Here is a 23,114-nt window from a genome sequence, read left to right as displayed (position 1 = left end):
AGGATATGCTTAAGTTATATGCAAAAACACAATTTTCATTTTTTTCTTCTTTTTTCTTTATTTCAATAGCTTAGGGATACAAGTGGTTTTTCGTTGCCTAATTGAACTGTACAGTGGTGAAATCTAGAATTTCAGTGTACCCATCACCCAAACAGTGTACATTGTACTCAATAGGTAGTTTTTCATTCTTTAGACCTCTCCCACCCTCCTTCCTTCTGAGTCTCCAGTGTCCATTATTCTACTCTATATGCCTTTGTGTAGCCTTAGCTTAGCTCACACTTATAAGTGAGAACATGCAGTATTTTATTTTCTATTCCTGAGTTACTTCACTAAAGATAGTGTCCTTCTATTCCACCCAAGTTGTTGCAAAAGACATTATTCTGTTCTTTTATATGGTTGAGTAATATTTCACGGTATAAATATACCACATTTTCTTTATCCACTCATCAGTCGATGGGCACTTAAGTTGATTCCATATCTTCACAAGTGTGAATTGTGCTGTGATAAACATCTGCATGCTGGTGTCTTCTTTATAAAATGACTTCTTTTACTTTGAGTAGATATGCAGTAGTGAGATTGCTGGGTTGAATGGTAGATCTCCTTTTAGCTCTTTGAGAAATCACTCTACTATTTTCCATAAAGGTTGTACCAATTTACATTCCCACCAGCAGCGTATAAGCATTCCCTTTTCACCACATCTGTGCTAACATCTGTTGTTTTTGACTTTTTAAAATGGCCATTCTGGCTACAGTAATGTGGTATCTCATTGTAGTTTTAATTTGCATTTCCCTGATGATTAGTGATATGGAGAATTCTTCACATGTTTTTTGGCCATTTGCATATCTTCTCTTGCGAAATGTTTGTTCATGTTGTTTATCAACTTTTAAATGGGATTATTTGGTCTTTTCCTTGCTGATTTGTTTGAATTTCTTATAGAATCTGTATATTAGCCCTTTGTCAGATGCATGGTTTGCAAACATTTTCTTCCATTCTGTAGATTGTCTGTTTACTCTGTTGAATATTTCTTTTGCAGGGCAGCAGATTTTTAGTTTAATTGGGTCCCATTAATTTATTTTTGTTTTTATTGCATTTCCTTTTGAGAACTTACTCATAAATTATTTGCCTAGGCCAATGTCCAGAAAAATTTTTCCTAGGTTTTCTTCTAGAATTTCATGGTTTAGGTCTCATATTTAAGTCTTTAATCTATCTTGAGTTAATTTTTGTATATGACAAGAGATAGGGATCCAGTTTCATTCTTCTACATGTGGGTATCCAATTTTCCTAGCACGATTTATTGAATAGGGTGTCCTTTCTCCAGTTTACACTTTCATCTGCTTTGTCAAAGATCAGCTGGTTATAAGTATTTGGCTTTATTTCTGGGTTCTCTATTCTGTTCTATTGACCTGTGTGTCTAATTTTACATCAGTACCATGCTGTTTTTTTACTATAGCTTTGTGGTATTATTTGAAGTGGGTAATTTGATATCTTCAGAATTTTTCTTTTTGCTTAGGATTGCTTTGGCTATTCAAGCTCTTATTTGGTTCCAGATGAATTTTAGGACTGTTTTTTCTAAATCTGTGGAAAAAAAAGACATTGGTAATTTTATTGGAATTGCATTAATCTGTGGATTGTTTTGAGCAGTATGGTCATTTCCATGACATTGTTTCTTTCAATCCATGAGCATGAGATGTTTTTCTATTTATTTCTGTCATTTATGATTTATTTCATCAGTGTTTTATATTTCTTGTAGAGATCTTTCACCTCCTTGGTTAAGTATATTGCTAGGTACCTATTTTTGTAGCTACTGTAAAAGGAATTGAGTTCTTGATTTGATTCTCAGGTTGGTCATTGTTGGTGTATAGCAGTGCTACTGATTTGTGTATATTGTTTTAGTAAACTGAGACTTTACAGAATTCATTGCTCAAATCTAGGAGTCTTTTGGAGGAGTCTTTGGGGTTTTCTACATATAAGATTGTATCATCAGCAAACAGAGATAGTTTTACTTCCTCTTTTCTAATTTAGATACCTCTTACTTCTTTCTCTTGCCTGATTGCTCTCCCAGGACCTCCAGTATTATTTTGAATAGAAGCGGTGTAAGTGGGTACTCTTCTCTTGTTCTAGTACTTAGGAGAAATGTTTTCAACCTTTCCTTGTTCAGCATGTTATTGGCTGTGGGTTTATCATATATGGCTTTTATTATTTTGAGGTATATTCTTTATATTCTTAGTTTGTTAAGGGTTTTTATTGTAAAGGGATGCTGCATTTTTTCAAATGCTTTTTTGGCGTCTATTGAGATAATCATATGGTTTTTGTTTTTAATTCTGTTTACGTGGTGAATCACATTTATTGACTTGTACATGTTGAACCATCCCTGCATCCCTGGGATGAAACCCTCTTGATCATGGTGAATTATCTTTCTGATGTCCTGTTGGATTCAGTTTGCTAGTGTTTTGTTGAGGATTTTTGCATTTATGTTCATCAGGCATATCGGTCTGTAGTTTTGTTGTTGTTGTTATGTCCTTTCCTGGCTTTGGTACCAGGGTGATACTGGCTTCACAGAATGAGTTAGAGAGGATTTCCTCCTTTTTGATCTTTTGGACTAGTTTCAGTAGGATTGATACCAATTCTGCTTTGGATGTCTGGTAGAATTTGTCTATGAATCTGGGCCTGGGCTTTTTTTTTTTTTTTTTTTTCCTGGGATATTTTTTTAAATTCCTGATTAAATTTCATTGCTTGTCACTGGTCTGTTCAGGATCTCTATTTCTTCCTGATTCAAGCTAGGGGAATTGTATGTTTCCAAGAATTTATCTACTTCCTATGGATTTTCTAGTTCATGTGCATACAGGTGTTCATAGTAGTCTCAAATGCTTGTATTTCTGCACTGCAGCATTTTAAATAAGGGTCTTGAGCATCTGACAATTTTGGAATCTGCGAAGTTCCTAGAACCAATTCCCCACAGATACCAAGGAATGACCATATACCTGAAATTGTTAAAATATAAATTAGGTTTTATAAACACTGTTGATCAAAAAACTATTTGGTAAGTTGTCACCACTGTAGGCAAAGGAATAATCACAGCACAAAGTCATTTTTTTCTGATAGATTTCTCCAGTGCCTTCTAGCTATGTAGTCATTTTAAAGCATTATTAACATTTATTATGCTCTCATTTTATATATAAAGTAAACAATTTGTGATTTGGAGACCAAGGAACACAAACACTCTCCCTCTCTCTCTCTCTCTATCTCTCTCTGACACACATACACATACACTCATACACATATGTACAGACTCTCCCACACCCATAAACACATACACAAAGTCACACACACATACACACTCAAACACACTCTCACAACTCACACACTCATACATATTTCTACCTTATTCCAGACTGGGTAAGGAACAACTCCATATCAACCCTAAATATATGTGCATGACATGGATGTAATGAAATTTTGTTGAGCTTAATTACAGCCTGTTTTCAAATTTAAATAACTCAAAATAGATCTAAATATTTTTAATTCCTAAGAGAATGCAAATTATATATTATATGGTACTACATGGATAAGACAATACTGTATTATATGTTAACTAAAATTAATATTGAATATATGTTCCAAAAACACTGATTTTTACATGAGATTTCTAATTTCTAATAGTCAATCATTTTAGTAATCTAATAATTTAAATTTTAATTATTTTTAATAATTAAGATTCATAAATTATTGGCAGAATGACAACACAAACTGGTTAAGCAGTACTGTAGAATATCTATACACAGAAAAATAGTTTCATATTTTTCCTGACTTTGCTGTATCAAAACTATGGGCATGTATTTACAGGCAAGCACAAAGAAGATATTTACTAAGGATATTTGATACTATAATTGTTACAGGGTATTTTTTAAGTTGATATCCTTGGATCAAATTCAAGGAATGTTTGGCCTATTCTCACATAAGATATTCAGTTTATGGAAGATAATGCAACTGAATTTGTCTGGGCTGTCTGAGCAGAAACTATATACTCTACACACGCAGTACACACTTTTCTTTCTAATCTCACAGACTTTAATCAAGTTCTAGAATTAATGCCACTGATCTCTTAGATCATGCTTCCATTCACCCTGAAGTGAATATTGGGAATGTGCTTAAAAAATAGATCCAAAGTACAGAGCTAATACATGCCTTTTGAGATAAGAACTTTGAAAAATGAATTGCAATTTTAATTCAAATATAAACTCAAAGATCAGCATTTCAGAGCTGTCTAGTGAGGCACATGCAAATGTTCCTAGCAGCATGTCTCTGACCTCAGCTATAATGGGATTTTCAGGAGGATTTCTGTCCTCCTTGTGCTCCTGATAAAATCTTCACTTCCTTCTTACATTGTCCACCCCCAACACCTTTGGCCTCATGATTACAAAGTGCTAAAGACAAAAATCCCCCAAAAGAGACTATCATTAGAAAGGATTACTCACATACTCTAAGTGACCCTCGGAACTAGTCTTCTCACTCTTCTTACTGCTGACCTCAATCTCCATAGACCTGCCATCTTTCATCTTTCCTTGAACCAGCTCCCAAACTCTTCATTGCCCTAAGAAACCCAAGACCTTCTATCACCTAAATTAATATTCTTGCTATCTTATGTACATGTTCCCCCTATATTCTTGTTCTAATAATCCTATTTTCCTAAGGAGACAGCTTTTTCAGCAGCTCTCTCAAGGAATAGATATTCCTTTCTTCCACCCTCACATACCCTAGGGCCTCAAGCAAAGGCAGTTTCTTCCCTGATGCTCAGTGACACTGCCCAACCATTTCTCTTCCCTTGAAGAGAAAGAAAGAAAGAAAGAAAGAAAGAAAGAAAGAAAGAAAGAAAGAAAGAAAGAAAGAAAGAAAGAAAGAAAGAAAGAAAGAAAGAAAAAAAGAAACGAGAAAAGGAATTTCATTTTTTCATAGCAAACTATATTTTCACTTTCACATTTTTCCAAATTATGATTATTTCACCCTTCTCCTTGCTCCTCAAAACCCTAATACTTTCAGTCCCATCTCACCCTCAAGTGAAGAACTCACTTCTAACTTCACTGAAAAAGAAATTGAAGTAATCTCACCACCTGCTCTATCGATCCACCTGCATCTGTGCTCATGCCCCTGCCTTTCTCTTGGGACAACAGATAAGCTGTCCTTGCTCCTTTCTAATGCATTACTCCTTAACTGAAATATGACTAATATATTTCCCACTCCCCTGATTTGGCTCCTATTCATTTTCTACTTCCTTTGCTGGATACTCCTTTTCTTGCCCTCTAAGTGTTAGAAATTCAAAGGGCTCAGTTCTTGAATTATTTTTCTACCTACATTTACTTCCTCAATGATCTTATATCTAAGTCTATGACTGTAAATAATATCTATACCTGTGTTGTCCCATATGGTAGCCAATTACCATATGTAGCTATGAGCACTCGAAATGTGGCTAGTCCAATTTAAGAGTCGCTGCAGGTAAAATATACACTGGATTTTGAAGATTTAATATGAAAAATATAAAATATCTCAATAATTTTTACATATATATGTAAAATAAATATTTTATATTTATTTTATATATATATTTATTTTATATTTATATTTATTTTTATTTTATATATATATTGATTTTTTATATATATATATATTTTTTTTTTTTTTTTTTTTTTCTGTCTCCCAGCTAGAGTGCAGTGGCGCGATCTCGGCTCACTGCAGCCTCCACCTCCCAAGTAGCTGGGATTACAGGTGCCTGCCATCACGCCTGGCTAATTTTTGTGTTTTTCAGTAGAGATGGCATTTCACCATGTTAGCCAGGCTGATCTCTTGCCCTCAAGTGATCTGTCTGCCTCAGCCTCTCAAAGTGCTGGGATTACAGGTGTAAGCCACCGCACCTGGCCCCAAATATATTATTGAAATTAATTTTACCTGTTTCTTTTTACTGTTTAACGTGGTCACTAGAAAATTTTTATTACATGTGGCTCATGTGGCATGTCTACTGGTCAATATTATCTATAAATTAATGACTCCAACCTTTCCCATGAGTCCACACTTACTTATAATGGACTACCTATTTGACATTTTGATTTGTATATCTAATAGCCTCCTCAAACTTAATATATCCATATCCCAGTTCTTGGTTTCTGCCCATTTAAAATGCATCTCTCTCTATTCTACATCTCAGAAAGGAGCAATTCTCATCTTTCAGTTCATCAGGACTAAAGCTTAAGAGCCATCCTTCATGCAATCTTTCCCTTACACTCCACACCTAATCTTTCAGCAAGCACTGACAATTCTGCCATCAAAATGTTTTTATGACAGCATTTTTAAAGTGATATTAGAAATAAGGAGGAGAAAAGAAAACAAGCGAGAAAGGAAAACTAATGTGAAAAAATTTCTGAGTTGACCATCATTATAAGATACTGGTTGCTTAACTGTCCAGAACCTTCTGAGAAGCTTTATAGAATGTTATTGAGACCCTTCTGCCCAGGGACAGACAGGAGGAAACATTTATCCATTGGCTCTCATCCCCCATTCCTGGTTGTTTATGTGTCAGCTGAAGCTGGTCCTATAAGTGTCTCAAGCCAGGAAGGAGTCCAGGAAGTATGGAACAAGGACCAGTCACCCGAGCAGTGGCTGCAGTGCCTGGAATAAGAGATGAGCCCAAGAGGATTTCAGGTGATGAATAAGAAGTGTTTGACACAGCCTGCATGCAGTGGTGTGCTGCAACAAGCTCAGATCTGCTCAGGAGAGCTGACTGTGTACATCTCTTCCCAACTCCTATAATCAGTGGTACCAAATTGGTAGTTTGAAATTGGCTATGTTAAGAGTATTTACACCATGGAAATCAGTAAAAGCTACAAAGCAGGTCTTCCTCCCTCCCCTCACCAGAGCCAGTTGTTAAACATGTGCTAGCACAGTACTGACTAAAAGGTTCTGTTCTTATACAGTCTCTGCTCACTCCTCTCCAGCTCATTCTCAGAACTGCAACCACATTAACTCTTTTTTCCGTTATTTGAAAGTTCTTCCATGTGCCCCACACCTTGGGTCACTGCAAATGGTTTTGCAATTGCCTCAAACTTCCCAATGTTTGAGTAATTCCTATGCATCTTTTATATCTTAGCTCAAATGTAATTTCCCCCGGGGAAGTCTTGCTGACACCCAGTCCACATCCAATTTATTTGTGATGTACTCTCAATCTGTATATATGTGATTGTTAATTGATATCTGTTTCCCTAGCTAGACCACAGGTTCCATGAGGACACAATTTATGTCCATTTTTTCTCCTTTGTATTATCCGCACTGAGCTTTGTATATTTACTGAATATGTGTTAATCAACACATATTAAAAGTACTATTACCACTGTTTCATTATTTTCATAATATTGAGAAGTAGTCCTCCTACTTGAAAATGTGGGAAGCCACATTGGGAGGAGAATACATGACACTTTTATGGGCATCAGTTATGTGCATTTTATGTGCATCACTTCCAGCTATAATCCACTGAGACAAATCTGTCACATAGCCCCATCTATTTTCCAAGTACCAAGGAAGAAAAGGATATAAGTTTGATGAGCATCTATCCAGTCTCTGCTACAGTCTGTTCTTTAGGACACTAAATATTCATTCCTTCTTGTTCCTTTACAGAACACACCTTTCCTCTCCCCAAAGATGACAACCGAAAGTTCCCCCCAGGCACTGCATCCAGCTCAGAGAACAGGACCTCCAGCTGCTGTGTAGTTTTATCCAACAAGTTCAGACATGGTTCCTTATGGCCCAGTAATATGAGACCCAAGTACAGAAGGTATCTCCACCTTCCCCAAAGCATATAACATATAGTAATAGAGCAGGTATAGGATAACCTCAGTAAAAACTCCATCAGTGAAAGGAAAGATAGTAAACACAATAGTCACCAGTCCAAAGATGTTGTAGAATTCTATTGGAAAGTCACTGAGAAGGCCCCCTAACCTGAAGGTGGGGAAGCTCCTTGAATAGACAATGATTTTGTCCTGGGAAGTACTCTCTTCAGTTTTTTAGTGGCCTCTGCATCTACTCTCTGAGAAGCCTTTTACTTGCTCCTTGGCTACATCTTGCTATTACTCTCCTTGGAGGTTGTATGGCTTGTGTCACCTACTTCCTTATAAATCTAAGTTATCTTACTCTTTGAACATTCAATTACATCAAGGTTCATGATTTCTTTGGGAATGAAATTCTCTAAAATAATCTGTTAGACTTTTTAATCTATTTGCTTCCAGTTAATTCTGTCTGACAATAACCACATTCAAAGTCTTTTTACATTTTTTGAGACGGAGTCTCACTCTGTTGCCAGGCTGGAGTGCAGTGGCACGATCTCAGCTCACTGCAACCTCCACTTCCCAGGTTCAAGCGATTATCCTGCCTCAGCCTCTCAAGTAGCTGGGATTACAGGCGCTTGCCACCATGCCCAGCTAATTTTTATATTTTTAGTAGAGACGGGGTTTCACCATGCTGGCCAGGATGCAAAGTCATTTTTTTAATATATGGTTCTAAAATATCCTTTGTATCTTTGTTTCCCTTACCTCTTGGATTAGTCTCTCAATAATGACTGCCATGAGGGTGTCTGAGATAATGGGCTGGGTGGTAAAAGATGTACTTTTAATATGCTTTTTGCTGCAATGTTAAGTATTAGTAGATATTTGCTTAAAACCAAGACCCCAAGTACCTAGTATCTCTCTCTGCCCTTTCATTTCCAATTGGAAACTAGCCAGGACTTTTCTCAGTTTATCTCATGTTTATAATAACTTCCCAAAGCCAGCCAGAAACCAGCAATATATTTTAATAATGCATTTCCCAACTTCTTTACCTCAAGCTACAAAGCTCAGTAGGTATATGGTCTAGATTCCAACTTATTTTTGGTGGCAGTTTTTACCATTACTAATGTAAGATGCATCTCCAACCTTCTAACTTGCTATACCTGGCTTCATGCTGCCACTTAGTGTAAACCACTAACCCAGTACCACAGCTCTTCCCTGTGCCTTATGCTTTACTTTATTTTTGACCGAGTCTAAATAACTCTATTTTTCTAATATCTGTAAAATCTCTCCCCTCAACACTATCCCCAGTGCTACTACCTTCATTTAAGTTGTCTTTCCTCATGTGCATTACTGTCTCCTTATTGGTCTCTATGCCTCTAAAATCCATCACACCCCATCTCCACAGCCAGTAAACATGCTAAAATGCAAACATTATCACTGCAACTTCTCTTTAAAACATTTAAATTGTTCTCAAAGCTTTTAGGTTAAAATTAAATGTTGTTCAGTATCTAGTCTGTTATCTCTAATCACTCCCCAATCCTCATGGTCCAATCATGTAAAATCATTTTAATTGTCAAAAACGTCATAATCACTTTCTCAGATATCCACTATCAGGTAGATGCTAGGCCCTCTAGCTAGACAGGATTTTCTTTCTTTTTTGAGTTAACACTTATTTATCCTTCAAAATTTACCAAACACTTTAAATTTCCTGAGAATCTATTCCTGACCCCTAAATCAGAATTAGATATCCTCCTATTCCTTTTAAAGCAGTAGAGTTTCTATTACAGTATGAGTCATACTATAATTGTCTATTTATCCTCCTCCAATGCCACTGCAAAAACTACATCAAGTTTGAATTTCCTGAGGGGAAGCAGCATATCTTTTGTCTCTCATACCTCACATATTAAATTAAACAAGTGTTAGGTGAATAAATGCATGAGCCCCACAATTTCAGTATGGTGGGGAACCCTCACATCTATCTTCAGTCTTCACCTGCCTCTCTAGAGCTAGGTCTCCTTTTCTAAGTTCCTGATGGCTATCTCCACATGTGTGCCTACTTAAAAGGTCTAAAAATGAATTCATTATTTTCCTCCACCCCTTTCCCCACTGCCCAAAATCTGCTTCTCTCCTTATTATGGTTCAAATGTTTGTATGTCTCCAATATTCATGTTGGAACCTAAGATCCAATGTGATAGTATTAAGAGATAGACCTTTGAGGAAGTGATTAAGTTATGAGGGCTTCATCCTCATAAATGAGATTAAAAGACAGGCTTCAGAGAGCTGCTGACCCTTTTCCCTTCCATGCCTTCCACCATGTGAGGACACAGCTTTTGTCCCCTCCAGAGGACAGAGCATTCAAGGTGCCATCTTGGAAGCAGAGACTGGACCCTCACAAAACCACCTGCTGGTTAGTACCTTGATCTGGGATTTCCCAGCCTCCATAACTATAAGCAATAAATGTAGTATGTTTATAAATTATTCAGGCATTTTGTCATAGCAGCAAGAACAGACTAAGACACCCTCTAAATTTCTATCCCAACCTAAGGATTTTTGTCCAGTTTCCCAATCTAGAAACCTCAATATCTTTATCATTTTCATTTTCATTACACAATGAGTTGATTTTTCAAAAACCAGTTAATTCATCCTAAAATAATCCACTAATCCTGTATTTACCAAAATGTATTTAAAAGAACACTAGTCTTGAGGACATTAATTGGTATAAAGTGAAAAAAAAAATGGGGGTTCTTTGGCCAAATGAACTGGGGTTAGCAAGGTTAAAAAAAGTAAACAGATTTCTGCAGTATTTCCCAGACCTTTCAATATATTAATAATCAATCTGAATCTCCAATAAGGAATATAACATGTATTTTTAAAAAATGTTTCTAACCAAAGAACCCTTTGTCAGGTCACTGAACCTCTCAGGACTAACAATCTGAAGAGCATGCTTTGAGAAATGCTGATGGAACAGCCCTCCTCCACACTTTATGCTTCCCTACTGCCCTAATTTAGGCCCTGTCATCTCTCACCTGGACAGCCTCGTCACTTAGCTCTCTGTCATCCCTCTCTCTACAGTCTCTGTTGCCAGTTTTATTTTTCTAACAGAAAGATCTGATCATACCTCACCCCTTCCCCCACCTATAGCTTTGAAATCATCATGTCTTTCCATTAAACATAAGTTCAAATTCTAGGTCTACTATCATATTCCCTTCAAACTTTAGCCCACCCATCTTCCAAAATTTGTTTCCTACCACATCTCTGCCTTCCCAAAATATACCATGTTCTTACATCCTTCAGAGCTTTAATACATTTTGTTCCTGCGGCTCAAAATGGCCTCTCCTGTTTCCATCCTACTTCTCCTGAAAACCCAGTTCTAGAGATCTCTTCTGATAAATTTTCAGGAGAGATCTCTTCTGGCCTTTAGTTGGTTACTCCTCAGTGTTTCCATAATGCTTCACACTTACCCTCTTACAGCAACTGTTACACTGTATAGTAAGAAATTACCCTGTGTTTATCCTCACCATTACTCTCTGAGCCTTTTTATTTCTGTTTCTACAGCTCCTAACTTAGTTCCTGGCACAGAGCAGTCACTCTTTGTTGAATAGGAAAAATACAAATGAGTGCATGAATAAATAAACATCTTTAGAAATAACATAAGAGGAAAAAAATAAGATGAGGCTGTGAAAGCTATACTAGAAATGTATTATAAGTGGTCATGTATTCAAGCCATTAGTTTCAGGAAAACAGTATCACTTTGCTTAAATCAATCTCTAATTTATACCTACCATGTTACTGATAGACGATAAACCTTTACAATTTCTTTTAAGGGAAAACTCTATAGCTTCCAAAAATCATTTTAGTGTTTTGAGGAAACACACTCACGAGTAAGTTGCCTATCCTATCGATCCTGCTCAAAAACAGAATTCAGGGCTATCATCCATGGCTGCTTTAGCATCTGTGAAATAAACAGTCTCTGAGGATTTTCACTAAGAAGAAGATCACTTCTGGAAGACATGGCTAACCAGTTTTGTTCCCCTAAATTTCTCTTTCCCTTTAGAATGGGTTCATCTCAATTTCTGGTGGTGCCCAGAGACTGGCAGCTCTAATAATCAGGCCTGCCTACCTTTCACTGTTAAGATTTAAAGTTCAGGGAATTATTTGAACAAGAAAATTCCATTACAGGCACATAAGAAGCAAACAGTTTTGCCTGTGGGTTTGCTGAATTTCTTCAACCATACTTACCTTTCACAATTAGATCTATGGGCCTGCATCTTTCTCTTCTACTAAAAATGTGTGGTTCCTTGAAGGAGATTCGTTGTGGGGGTTCCTGAAGATGTTCACTTTTGGAAAGCTCCTTGGGAAAGCAAATCCTTCTGAGTGCTGCCCGATGTTCTTGCACCACATCATGTGTTTCCTTTTTGTCAATCTCCAAAGGTATGTATTTACCAGATTTCGGCTTTTGGTGTTTCTTTCTGAAAACATTTATAGAAGTTCTTTGAACTTTATTCTATGAATAAAACAAAAACAGATTTTGGCAAAATTTAATTTTAGTATGCATTATTTAATAAAGTTATATAATAAATTTTATTAATAAGTTCACAAAATCGCATCTCTACTAGATACATTTTACAAAGTACCTTACTGTATAAGACATTTACTCTTATACAGTAAATTACAAATGACAATAACCAGCTAAATCAGACGTTATTCTACGTCACTCTCTAAAAGTCCTTCACAAGCATAAGGATTATATTCCACTTTGAAAGAAATGTAAATTTTAAAATAGCAACTTTCTCCCCAAAGTGATATTTTTAATTACAGGTTTCAAGTCCATTGTAAAATAGGAGTTTTTCAAATAAACATATAGGAATTAAATTATTTTCAACCATCTTTGAAGAACTTTCAGATGTCCATAAAATGCTAACATCCCCCAAACCTCTTCCTTTGCTGAACCAGAAATAACTGAACATACATGGAGGTAAGCTCTCAAAAAGAGCATATTGGGAATAGGACATACATTTCATATCCTTTTAATCAAAGTTGCTTCTTTATTTTGACCACCTTGAACAACAGAGAAATAATACAGCTCCAAAGTTCTGACAGGTAATTATCCAAATAGCGTAACTGTTCTACACACAGACAGAGCTATAGTTCTTCCCTATTCCCCCAACAGCACACACACCCAAAAAAAGATTTAGAAAAATTCAAATTGTTGCTGACTCAAAAAGTCAATAAGAAGGTTTTAGTGTGCTAGTATTACATTTGCCAGGCAACCGAAGATGGAACATTGGGCTGTTATTATTCGATAAAAATTTTAAAACAGGTCAAGTTTCTGAGGCACATCTGTCTAACTCTGAAGACTGTGAAACGTTCATCCCATGTTCCCACCAGTGAAATTAATATAATTGAAAATCTTTTAAATTGGTTAGAGGAAAAACTAGTTAAGCAATGTGTACAATGTTGATTACAAGATTAAAACTATGTATGGCCAGTCTTGGCATAGAGGACCATTCAAAAGAAACATAAGTAAAAATTAGAATCCCCCTCTCCAACCACAAGAAATATTGAAAAATATTTAAAAGCTTACTTAAAAATTTGTTTAAAAAATTTTTTAAGTATTCAAAAGGGGACTAGGATCATTTGACACACAGTAAACCATCCGAAGGTACCCTCCCTGCACCTGTCTTCCCAAAGGGCCATCGCTCACAATAGTTACCCCTTCCCCAAATTTGCTGCCTCCCCTATAGATGCTCTCTTCCAAAATGTCACCCTGTGCTGTGCTGACACTCCTCCATCTCTTTGCTATCCCTTTCCCTTTCACTCCTTCTTCTCACGTTCCAAATATATGCCATTCAGCAAATATTTATTGAGCCAAGCATAATCATTATTGCTAGAGATACAACATTCAAAAAACAGTCTATACCCTCAAGGATCTATCAGACCAGCAAACAGACAATCCTAATGCAAAAAGACACATGGAATATAATGTATCATGCTAAGGTAATCATGCTAAGAGTATAGAAGAGACTCATCTCACAATATGTTTTCTAGTTTAGCTTTGTCTAAACAGCATTTAAAGGGATATTTACTTGAGATGATAAATCCAATTATTTATGTTTAAATTCTTCAAAACAATTAAAATTGTATTAAATGTACAAATTAAACACATTTGTATAATTAAAATTCATATAACTAAAAAATCTTATTTTAAAATGTCATTTGAAATCAATTTTTATAGCTAGTGAGAATTTCATTTTTCTCTTCAATTCTATTCTCTTTTCTATTTATTTGATCACATATCAGGGTTTATGCAATCCTTTGGAATAATCATTGTAGTATGCAAAAATTTTTAAATGTAACATTAGATAAATGCAAAGGACTAACCTCATTTATTTTCTCATAATGTTGGGCAATGAGAGTTTTTGCTTCTTGAAAAAAGTCTTGCTTGGTGATCTCTAATGTAGGACCTAATATAGAAACAGAGAAACATTTTTTAAGCAGTTAATGTGAAAGTAAATTTTATAAGTTGACATTATAAAAGGAAGCAAAAGAATATAATGATCTCTTAACATAATATTTTGCTTTTAAGAAGAAATATAAGCTTGTAATGGTCATGTGATAAGATAGATTATCCTAAGTTACTTCAGTCCAGAGAAACAAAGAAAATATACAAAACAGAAACACCCTTCAGTTCTGAAAGTCCTTTAAATGTTACTGTATAGAAGATATAACAACATGTTTTGGGCACAAAAGTTATTAACAAGTCTATCTGTGTTTTCCATACTTGATGACTAATGTATGAAGCTGTACATTTCCTCAAGAGTATTTACCTTCCAACTTGTAGATAAAATTATAACTGTAAAATAAAATGCCTCAATAAATTAAATAGAAGCAGCACTGAAATAAAAAAACACATACCTATGGATGAATGATGCTATAACAATTCTTATTTCTATTTTTTAAGTTTCTTAATTTCTTTCTACTTTTCTTTTTTTGTGTGTGACACAGAGTCTCCCCCTGTTGCCCAATCTGGAGTACAGTGGCACAATTATGGCTGAGTGCAACCTCTACTTTCCAAGCTCGAGCAATCCTCCCACCTCAGCCTTCTGAGTATCTGGAACTATAGGCATGCACCACCACATCCAGCTAATTTTTGTACTTATTTTAGAAATGAGGTTTCACCATGTTGCCCAGGCGGGTCTTGAACTCCAGGGCTCAAGCAATCTACCTGCCTTGGTCTCCCAAAGTGCTGGGATTACAGGTATGACCCAAAGCTCCCAGCCTAAGTTTCTTAATTTCTTTTAACCAGGGCTATGTATACAATTCTACAGCATGTAGACTATATCCTTCTCATTTAGCCTTGTCTAAGTTTTCCTCTTTATATATTTTCTTTATTATTAGCTGATTGTGTGCTTGCTTCAGCAGCACAAATACTAAAAATTGAATTATATTAGAGGATCCAGACACTTAAAAGCGTTTCTTGGCTTCCTCCTCTTAACTCGAACTCAGCAAAATTTAAATATATTACCTATTCAAAGTCTGGCCAGTGGGCTCTCTGTTTTTATAACTCTACCTCCGTTAGTACTCTTACTATGAAGGTTTTTCTCCTCTTCACCCACTCAAATTTTAAGCAATTAAAAACTCAATCTTCATGTAAATCAAAACTATAATGAGATACCACCACACTCAACAAAATGGCTAAAATTTAAAAAACTGATAACACCAAATGTTGATGAGGCTGTAGAGTTACTGGAACCCTCAAGTATTGCTGGTAGAAACGTAAAATAGCATAATCAGTTTGGAAAAGGTATGGCAATCTCTTATAAAGCTAAATATACTTCCATCCTACAACCCAGCAATTCCACTCCTAGGTATTTACCAGAGAGAATGAAAATGTATGTTTTCAAAAGATTTGTACAAAAATGTTTACAGTAGCTTTACTCATAATAATTCTAAATTGAAAACAGCCCAGATATATAACAACAGGAGAGTTGATAAGCTATGGTTATATGTGTACAATAAACTACTACTTAGCAATAAAAAGAGATACTGACATGTACAACACTATGGATAAATTTCAAAAATAATATGCCAAGTTAAAGCAGACTTACACAAAAAAGCACATACTATATGGTTCCACTTATACAAAGTTCTAGAACAGATAAAACTAATCTATGGTAGAAAAAACAAACAAAACAGTTATTATTCTGTTGGAAGGTATGATGGATTAACTGAGAAGTGACATGAAGGAAATTTCTGGAGTGATGGGAATGTTCTGTATTTTGATAGGAATTTGGATTACACAGGCATATATTATCATTAGTGTACTCATTGTACACTTAAGACTTGTGCATTTCATTGGATGTACATTTTATATCAAAAGAAGAAAAACTATAAACAAATAATGAATTCTAACTAATGATATGCATGTTGATTGATGGATGAGTATGTGACAAATCAAGTACAGTAAAATATTAATGGTAAGAAACTTGGTAGTAAGTATATGGGCATTAATTTAACATTCTTTCAAGTTTGCTGTATGCTTGAAAATTTCACAATAAATTATTGAAGGCCAAACTCTCCCTTTATTCTTGCACAAAATATCTCCTTGCTTTTCACCAGGTAGACTCACAGCCCACAGGCAGCTGCTACCTTAGGGTAATGAGGTCCTGAGGAATGAAGCCTGGTTCACATTAATTTCCCAATTCAAAGCCAAAAGAATCACTGTCCTCACATGGAAAGGGCAAGAGTTCTGGAATTAAAACTGTTTCATCAAATTTCAACTAAAATCTAATTTTGCTTTGAGGAGGCCTCTAGCCAGAGCATTTACTTCATGGAGGAAAGGCTGGGAGTTATTCCTAGCTGTAACTTCATAACCTGTCCTCCTTTCCCTTCTCTCATGACAGCCCTTTCCTCCTTTATTTCCCTTCTTCTTACTAATCAAATATCCCTTACCATTACTTTAATTACAATCACTTATAATTACAATATTGTCATGTGTTGTGCACGTGACAAGCAATATAATTTATTAATATATTAAGTCACTGGGTTGTTTTGTTGTTGGAAATGTAGCTTTGTGGAAATCATCATGTCTTCATTTCAGACAAGACCTTAGAGATGAGCTAGTCTTCATTTACAGGCAAAGTTCTGAAATGCAGAGACCTGACAGCCTGCTGAAGTCACACAGCAGTGCTGTGGCTCTGCATAGGTACTGTGCTCCTGAGTTCCTTGCTGCTCTTTTCTACAAATCTACTGCTTTTCCCAATGCCATGTACTCCCTCTAAGTACTGGAAATTCCTCTGAAACTTGGCTGGTCACCCTGGTGAGATACACACATTTCCCTGACACTTGCATTTTAAGCCAGCACTCCTGCCCCTTTTTGTCATTTAATGTGCTGATGCAGCTGTTCCGATTTCCCCCTTTGTAACTAGAATTAGCTTTTGACAGAGTAGTTTAATTCCCAAAGTAGCATTTTCTTCTTTGCTGGGCTCTTTGTTGATTAGTCCCTGATTTCACCTGTCCACAAATGCCACCCATCACCTGTGGACCGTGGAGAAACTATATGTGATCTGGCAGCCCTAATGTCCTTATTGGGGCCAGAAAGCAGATCTTGACATATCAAGGTATTGACACAGCATACCCATACAGTCAGGTCATGAGATTATTGAGCAGAACAAGGCCTGAGACTTGTTCATAAAGGAGCAGAGAAAGGCAGCCATGGTCGGAAAGTAGAAATTTCACATAGATCCTGAAATGGCTCCAATGAAGGCATGTGGACATTGACTTCCAGCTGGCAGTCCTGAGTCCTTGTTGTCATTCGAGGCAATGAGGTAGCTGTTCTGATTTTCTACCATCACTAAAAAGTAGCCTTTGAACAAAAAAGTTAAATTCACAAGATACAACAAGATAACTCATACCTCAATGCCTTAGAAAAGACAATGCTAGCATCATTTATTTTTATAATTTCCAAGCACAAGTATCTATTCCACAAATGAGTCTAAAAATTACAAGAAATTAAGCAACATTTATATTAAAGCTCCAGCTAGTCAATAATCTTTGAGGCTTCTCTTTTCCTTTTTCATAATGGGGTAAGAATATAAGTTTGCATCTTTTACACGTTCAAGTGCACTTCATCTATTATTTTGAGGAAGTTGCCAAGGTCTGTTCCTTCTTTATTACACAAATTATACTTATAACTTAATTTGCAAATACATATTGATAGTATATAAAATGATTTTTAAGAGCTCTTATTCCTGAGTCACACAATTTTGTGCTTGAATTCCAGTTTGCTCATGAACCTTATTGTCTTAACCCTTGTTTTTTTATTTGTAAACTGAGGATAATAATAACATATGTCACAGAGATTTGTTTGAAGATTAACTTAAACATTGTTACAAAACAGCACAGCACCTGACATATAAGCTTTCAATAAATGTGAGAAATTTTATTATTTTTGATATTATTGTATTACTATCATTGGGCTAAACTTTTCTTCAAAAGTGTTTATATAATTACTTTTTTAAGTCAATCCTCATTTCTTCAAAATCACAAAGATAACTTCCTAATGCAGTTTGGGTAAATTGTCTTATTAAAATTCCTTTTATCCAAAACTAACCAACATGTTTGCAATTAATCAAATATTTTCATACATAGGATTCTTCATGTTATTAAAGCCCCCAAAAGAAATAGTAAGTCATTATAAGCAATAAATGTTTTGCAATAAAGTTCATGAAGAGGTTGAAATGGTCATATTAAACTCATCTAACACATGAGTGTAAATACTAACATTTCCATAGAAAAAAAATATATAAGTAGCTCTAATCCCAAATATTTCACTAGCCTAAAACATTTTCATACATTTCTTTTATCTTTAAAAAAACCTCATTTTTCATATATCATCAGCTTAACACAATTGTAATGATGGTTCAAAAAACCAGATTTCTCTACTACTTTAGAGGTTCTACAGAGTTGCTCCAGTGAATCTCTGAAGTGAAGATACAAAAAGAAAATCTAGTCATGGAAACTATGACAGAGAATGAGCCATCTCTTAATTAGAATCATTGAATAAGTATTTTCTGTATCCAAAAAGCCCCAGGGGCTTAAAAACATTTGTTTTTCATAACCATAATAAAAACAACTGGTCATACTCAGAGGGTTTCCATCCTTCCCATTAATAGGCTACATTTTCAGAGAGGCTTCACATAAATTTATTTAAAAGATAATCTTAAGCAAAGATGTGTGACCACATGGCTAAGGCCAACCCTGTGTGTGTAATCAGAGTAAATGCCTGACAGGTGTAACAAAAGCCTCACCTCAGACACAAGGGACTCAGTTTAGCACATATTAATTAAGTACCTACTAAGTGCTAGATGCTGTTTTGATGCTAAATGTGCTAAAATAAGACTAGCTATTTCTGTCTTCCAAGTTCTTAAGAATCTAGTGCCAGAAAAAATGTGTAAATAAATGCCTTGACAGTCAGTTAAGATGGGCACCGTGATAGAAGCCAACATAAACCACCAACACCCCCTACTGCTAGCTCACTAATGTGAATTTCCCTTTAAAAAGATAAAGCTTTACACTGTATTATTGAAAATAATATTGAAAACAGAAATGTCCCAAGAGAAATAACACGTGAATGGAAGCCAGGCTAAGGCAGTGGTTTTAAATATGTGCTTCATTAATTTCATGTGCCTTGGGGCTGCTTCCTTCTTTCAATCAGAGAAGCTCAGATCTTATCTGATTTACATATTTGAGCTCTTCCTAAGTTTTGTTTTGCAGAATTTCTTTGCTGAAAAGTAAACACACACCAGCTAAGCAAAAAACAAATAAAGGTCTGAATAACAGTGCATCTGTGGAAAAAACCTGCTTGTAAACAGGTTCAGATGGAGAGGAGGATTCGAGTGCCAAGAAGTGGGGAGAAGCTGTAGAGAGGAGAAGCTGAAGAGGAGAGAAGCTGGAACTAAGGCCATCAGTTCTAGGGTAAAGAGTTATGGAAGCTGGAAAGTAAGTAGAAGCTCTTTGGACAAAAACTTCAAATATAATAATTTATATTAATTTCATTACATGTAAGTGAAGAAAACACAAATTATTTCTAATTTCTTCCTAAAAAGAGTTAAAGAACCAAATAAAACCCAAATTTCAAGTGGTATCTGGTTATTATCTCCTAAAACACATATTCAACATGTTTTCTCATAATATATTCTTCATTAAGATTCAACTCTTCAGTTCCAAATTAAAGGCACTCTCTTGAGTTGTCTCTTATTGACTCACTTTCCCCCTCCCTTATTCTCTGGTCTTCTTTAACAAAGTATCTTGCCTTCTTTGCACCAAGAAATGCTAATAAGTTTCATATATACCTCAGACAGATTTTACAGGGTACTGCCCAAAAATCTTTCTATGTTAATATTTCTCAGACTGTGGTCAGGTTACTAAGGAGATGTAGGGAAATGCCAAGCTCATAGCATCAAGGTCATGTGGGCATGACCTAAGGCAAAATGGAACTAGAGAACATTCCTCCTCCACTTCCTGGATCTTCCACCCTTTCTGACCTTCCCATCTTTAAAAATGTTCTGTGTTATCCAAATAAAAACAGAGTTAAAGTGATCATCACAGAGCTCTATTGGCAGCCCTGGGCAAATGCCAGCTGGCCTGTATCATATACTGTCATGGGTAACAGGAGCCAAGAGGAAGTAGCAGAACAGTAATAGCCTCAGCTCTATGTGCAGCACTATATCTTAGGATTGCTTGTGTTTGTTGCCGAGTCTAGATTAACTCTAAAAGAAATATAATGTGTAATTAATAATAATGTATGGTATACCTGAAATTTGCTAAGAGAGCTCTTAAGTAGTCTCATCACACCAGAAAAAAAGCTAACTATGTGAAGTAAAAGATATTATAATTAGCTTGATAGTGGTAATAATTTTACAATGTGTATGTATGTTAACACACACATTGCACACCTTAATATATATTCAATTTTTATTTGTGAATTATACCTCAATAAAGGTGGATCATACAGTGTAAACTGAATATGTAATTTATATGTAATTTAAATTGTTCTAGTAGACATACTAAAATAGGTGAAATTAATTTGTATAACATAATTTTCATAGAATATTTAAATAAAATACATCTAAATATTACCATTTCAACATTAATCAATATTTAAAATGAATTAGATATTTTACATTCTTTTTTGTTCCATCTTCAAAACTCTGTATGTATTTTGTTTGTAGTTACATACATCTCAACTCACATGCTAAATTTTTATCAGAACTACTTAATCTGTATTTACATTTTATAAAATCATCACTTGAAAAAATAGATTTACATGCCCAAATTTGTTCCAAACATGCTTAAAGGTTTTCCAATAACTGAATTATCAGTTTTTAATTTTAAATTAAAATTCATTAAATTTAAATTAAATATTCAGTTCCTTAGTTTCGCCAGCCACATTTCAAGGACTGAATAACCCACGTGACAAGTGGATACCATATGGGACAGCACAATAAGTTAAAAAGATCTCTCAAAAGTTGGTTATTTTTAAATAAAGGGAATGGAATAAATCCTTTCAAGATGTGCCAATAAGTGTAGTGCTCTGTGGGTCACTAATTAATAGAAAAGACTGGTTAAAACAGTTGGAGTGTTATGACTTGTATGTCAAGTTGTTAGGTAAGCATAGATACTCACATTTTGCTTTATCAGGCGTAGCCTCTGCAGTAGTCATGAGGGGCAGTTAGGATGATCTTCTCTTTTAAAGTGTGAGCTCCAAGTCCTTAAACACAGTTACATTAAGTAATTCAGTGATGATAAATATTTATTTTTAGCTATTTCTTTTGCTCACTTATAAGCAAATAGGGTGAATGATTAAAAATTTTTATATGTCATTTCTGTGCTCTATAACCTTCAATGCCTTCCCCTCCAAAACACAATAACAATAGCTAGCACTGGGTAGGGCTCTGTAGTTTATTGAATGCTCATATACACATTGCCTTACTGGATCTAAGCAACTTGATAGGAACTATTATTAGGAATATTTGGCAGATGTGGATATTGGAGCTTAGAGAAGTAAAATAATTTGTCAAGGTAAGAAGCTATGTAGTGGCATGTGCAAAACTCAAATCCAGATGTTTGGGCTCAAGACCCTATGCAGGTCTCTCTGATTTCCTACTACTTTCTACTACTTGCTTTCTTACAACTTTCAACTAATATGCAGTTAATACCTGGCACATACCTTATACACTCCTGCCCTCAGCTTAGGTTTATGCCAGCCTTCCACTCAGAATGCCTTGACCTCTCATCTATATTTATTTATATCCTACCTGCCCTCAAAGCCTAGGTTCAAATCCTACCTCTTCCATGACGACCCAGCCTCTGTTCCTGTGATCTGTTCCTCTCTTAAATACAGTAGTTATGTTGTCTGTGCCTCTCCCTATAAATTTATCAGATGCTGTCTGTCTACGGGGCTAAAAACACAGAGTGATCGACATATACTATATCTATATTCCCAATTTAGTCCTATATATTCCCAGTTAGACTCCAAATGCCTTGAAAACAAAACTATACTTTATAAAAGTAGTTCTCAATGCTGGATGACTATCAGAATCACCTAAGGAGTTTTTAACCATATGCCTAGAGTGGGACCTAGGCATCTGCATTTTTTAAAGTTTCCCAGAATATTTAAATGTTCAGTTAGAGGAATGAAATCTGCCTTGTTCCTCATCCTTCATGGTTCCCAGCTCAGTGCATTGCATTCTGGAGGTGCTCAATAACGGGCTGATTAATGGGTTCATTAGCTGAGCCCTTGTACATTTGACATTATCATTACTTCAAAAGCATTATCCAAAATGTATCAAATGCTACCTCTATAGCCAAGGAGTCAGTTACACCAGTGCATACTACTATATGCTCAAATGGCTTTACAATTAGAAATGGGAATATTAAATGCTTTAGCAGAGTTCCATGGAGGCCCTTGTTCTAAGAGTCTATGTATAATTGTTCAGTTGGCAGACTCCACTAACAAACTATGAGTTCAGAATTCAAAACCTATTAAATAATTTGGTAATTATTTCAGTAAATCTGTAAGCCAGCTTTGCCCTATGAAAGTCAGGACCCTGTAGCCTCACGCTCTTAGATAAAAGGCTACAACACTTTTCTTCAGCTTCTACCCAGAGGGGGAAAATATTATTGCAGTTACAGTTTTAAAATAGCAAATCTGGAACATCCAAAAATGATTAAATCTCAAATTGTCAGCATCATCTCATGGGCTAGAGCGCAGAACATGTTACCTTGTCTGCCTAGTTCTGCAAATGA

At 35.5% G+C, this 23,114-nt stretch overlaps 1 protein-coding gene across 3 annotated transcripts in view; it reads right to left on the bottom strand.

Moving 5' to 3' along the window:
• Positions 1–23,114, bottom strand: part of IQCM (IQ motif containing M) — a 491,845-nt gene that overhangs the window by 388,457 nt on the left and 80,274 nt on the right. For all 3 annotated transcript variants that reach the window (XM_050791177.1, XM_050791179.1, XM_050791180.1), the window contains 3 exons: positions 21,492–21,576; positions 14,187–14,269; positions 12,045–12,309 (listed from right to left, as the gene is read on the bottom strand). In XM_050791177.1, the coding sequence (XP_050647134.1) occupies positions 12,045–12,309; positions 14,187–14,269; positions 21,492–21,528 (385 nt within the window). In that variant the 5' untranslated portion in view covers positions 21,529–21,576. The remainder of the gene's footprint in view (positions 1–12,044; positions 12,310–14,186; positions 14,270–21,491; positions 21,577–23,114) is intronic.

This window comes from Macaca thibetana, chromosome 5 (assembly GCF_024542745.1).
Source record: "Macaca thibetana thibetana isolate TM-01 chromosome 5, ASM2454274v1, whole genome shotgun sequence".
In the NCBI taxonomy this organism is placed as follows: domain Eukaryota; kingdom Metazoa; phylum Chordata; class Mammalia; order Primates; family Cercopithecidae; genus Macaca; species Macaca thibetana.
This window is presented reverse-complemented; position numbering and strand designations above follow the sequence as displayed.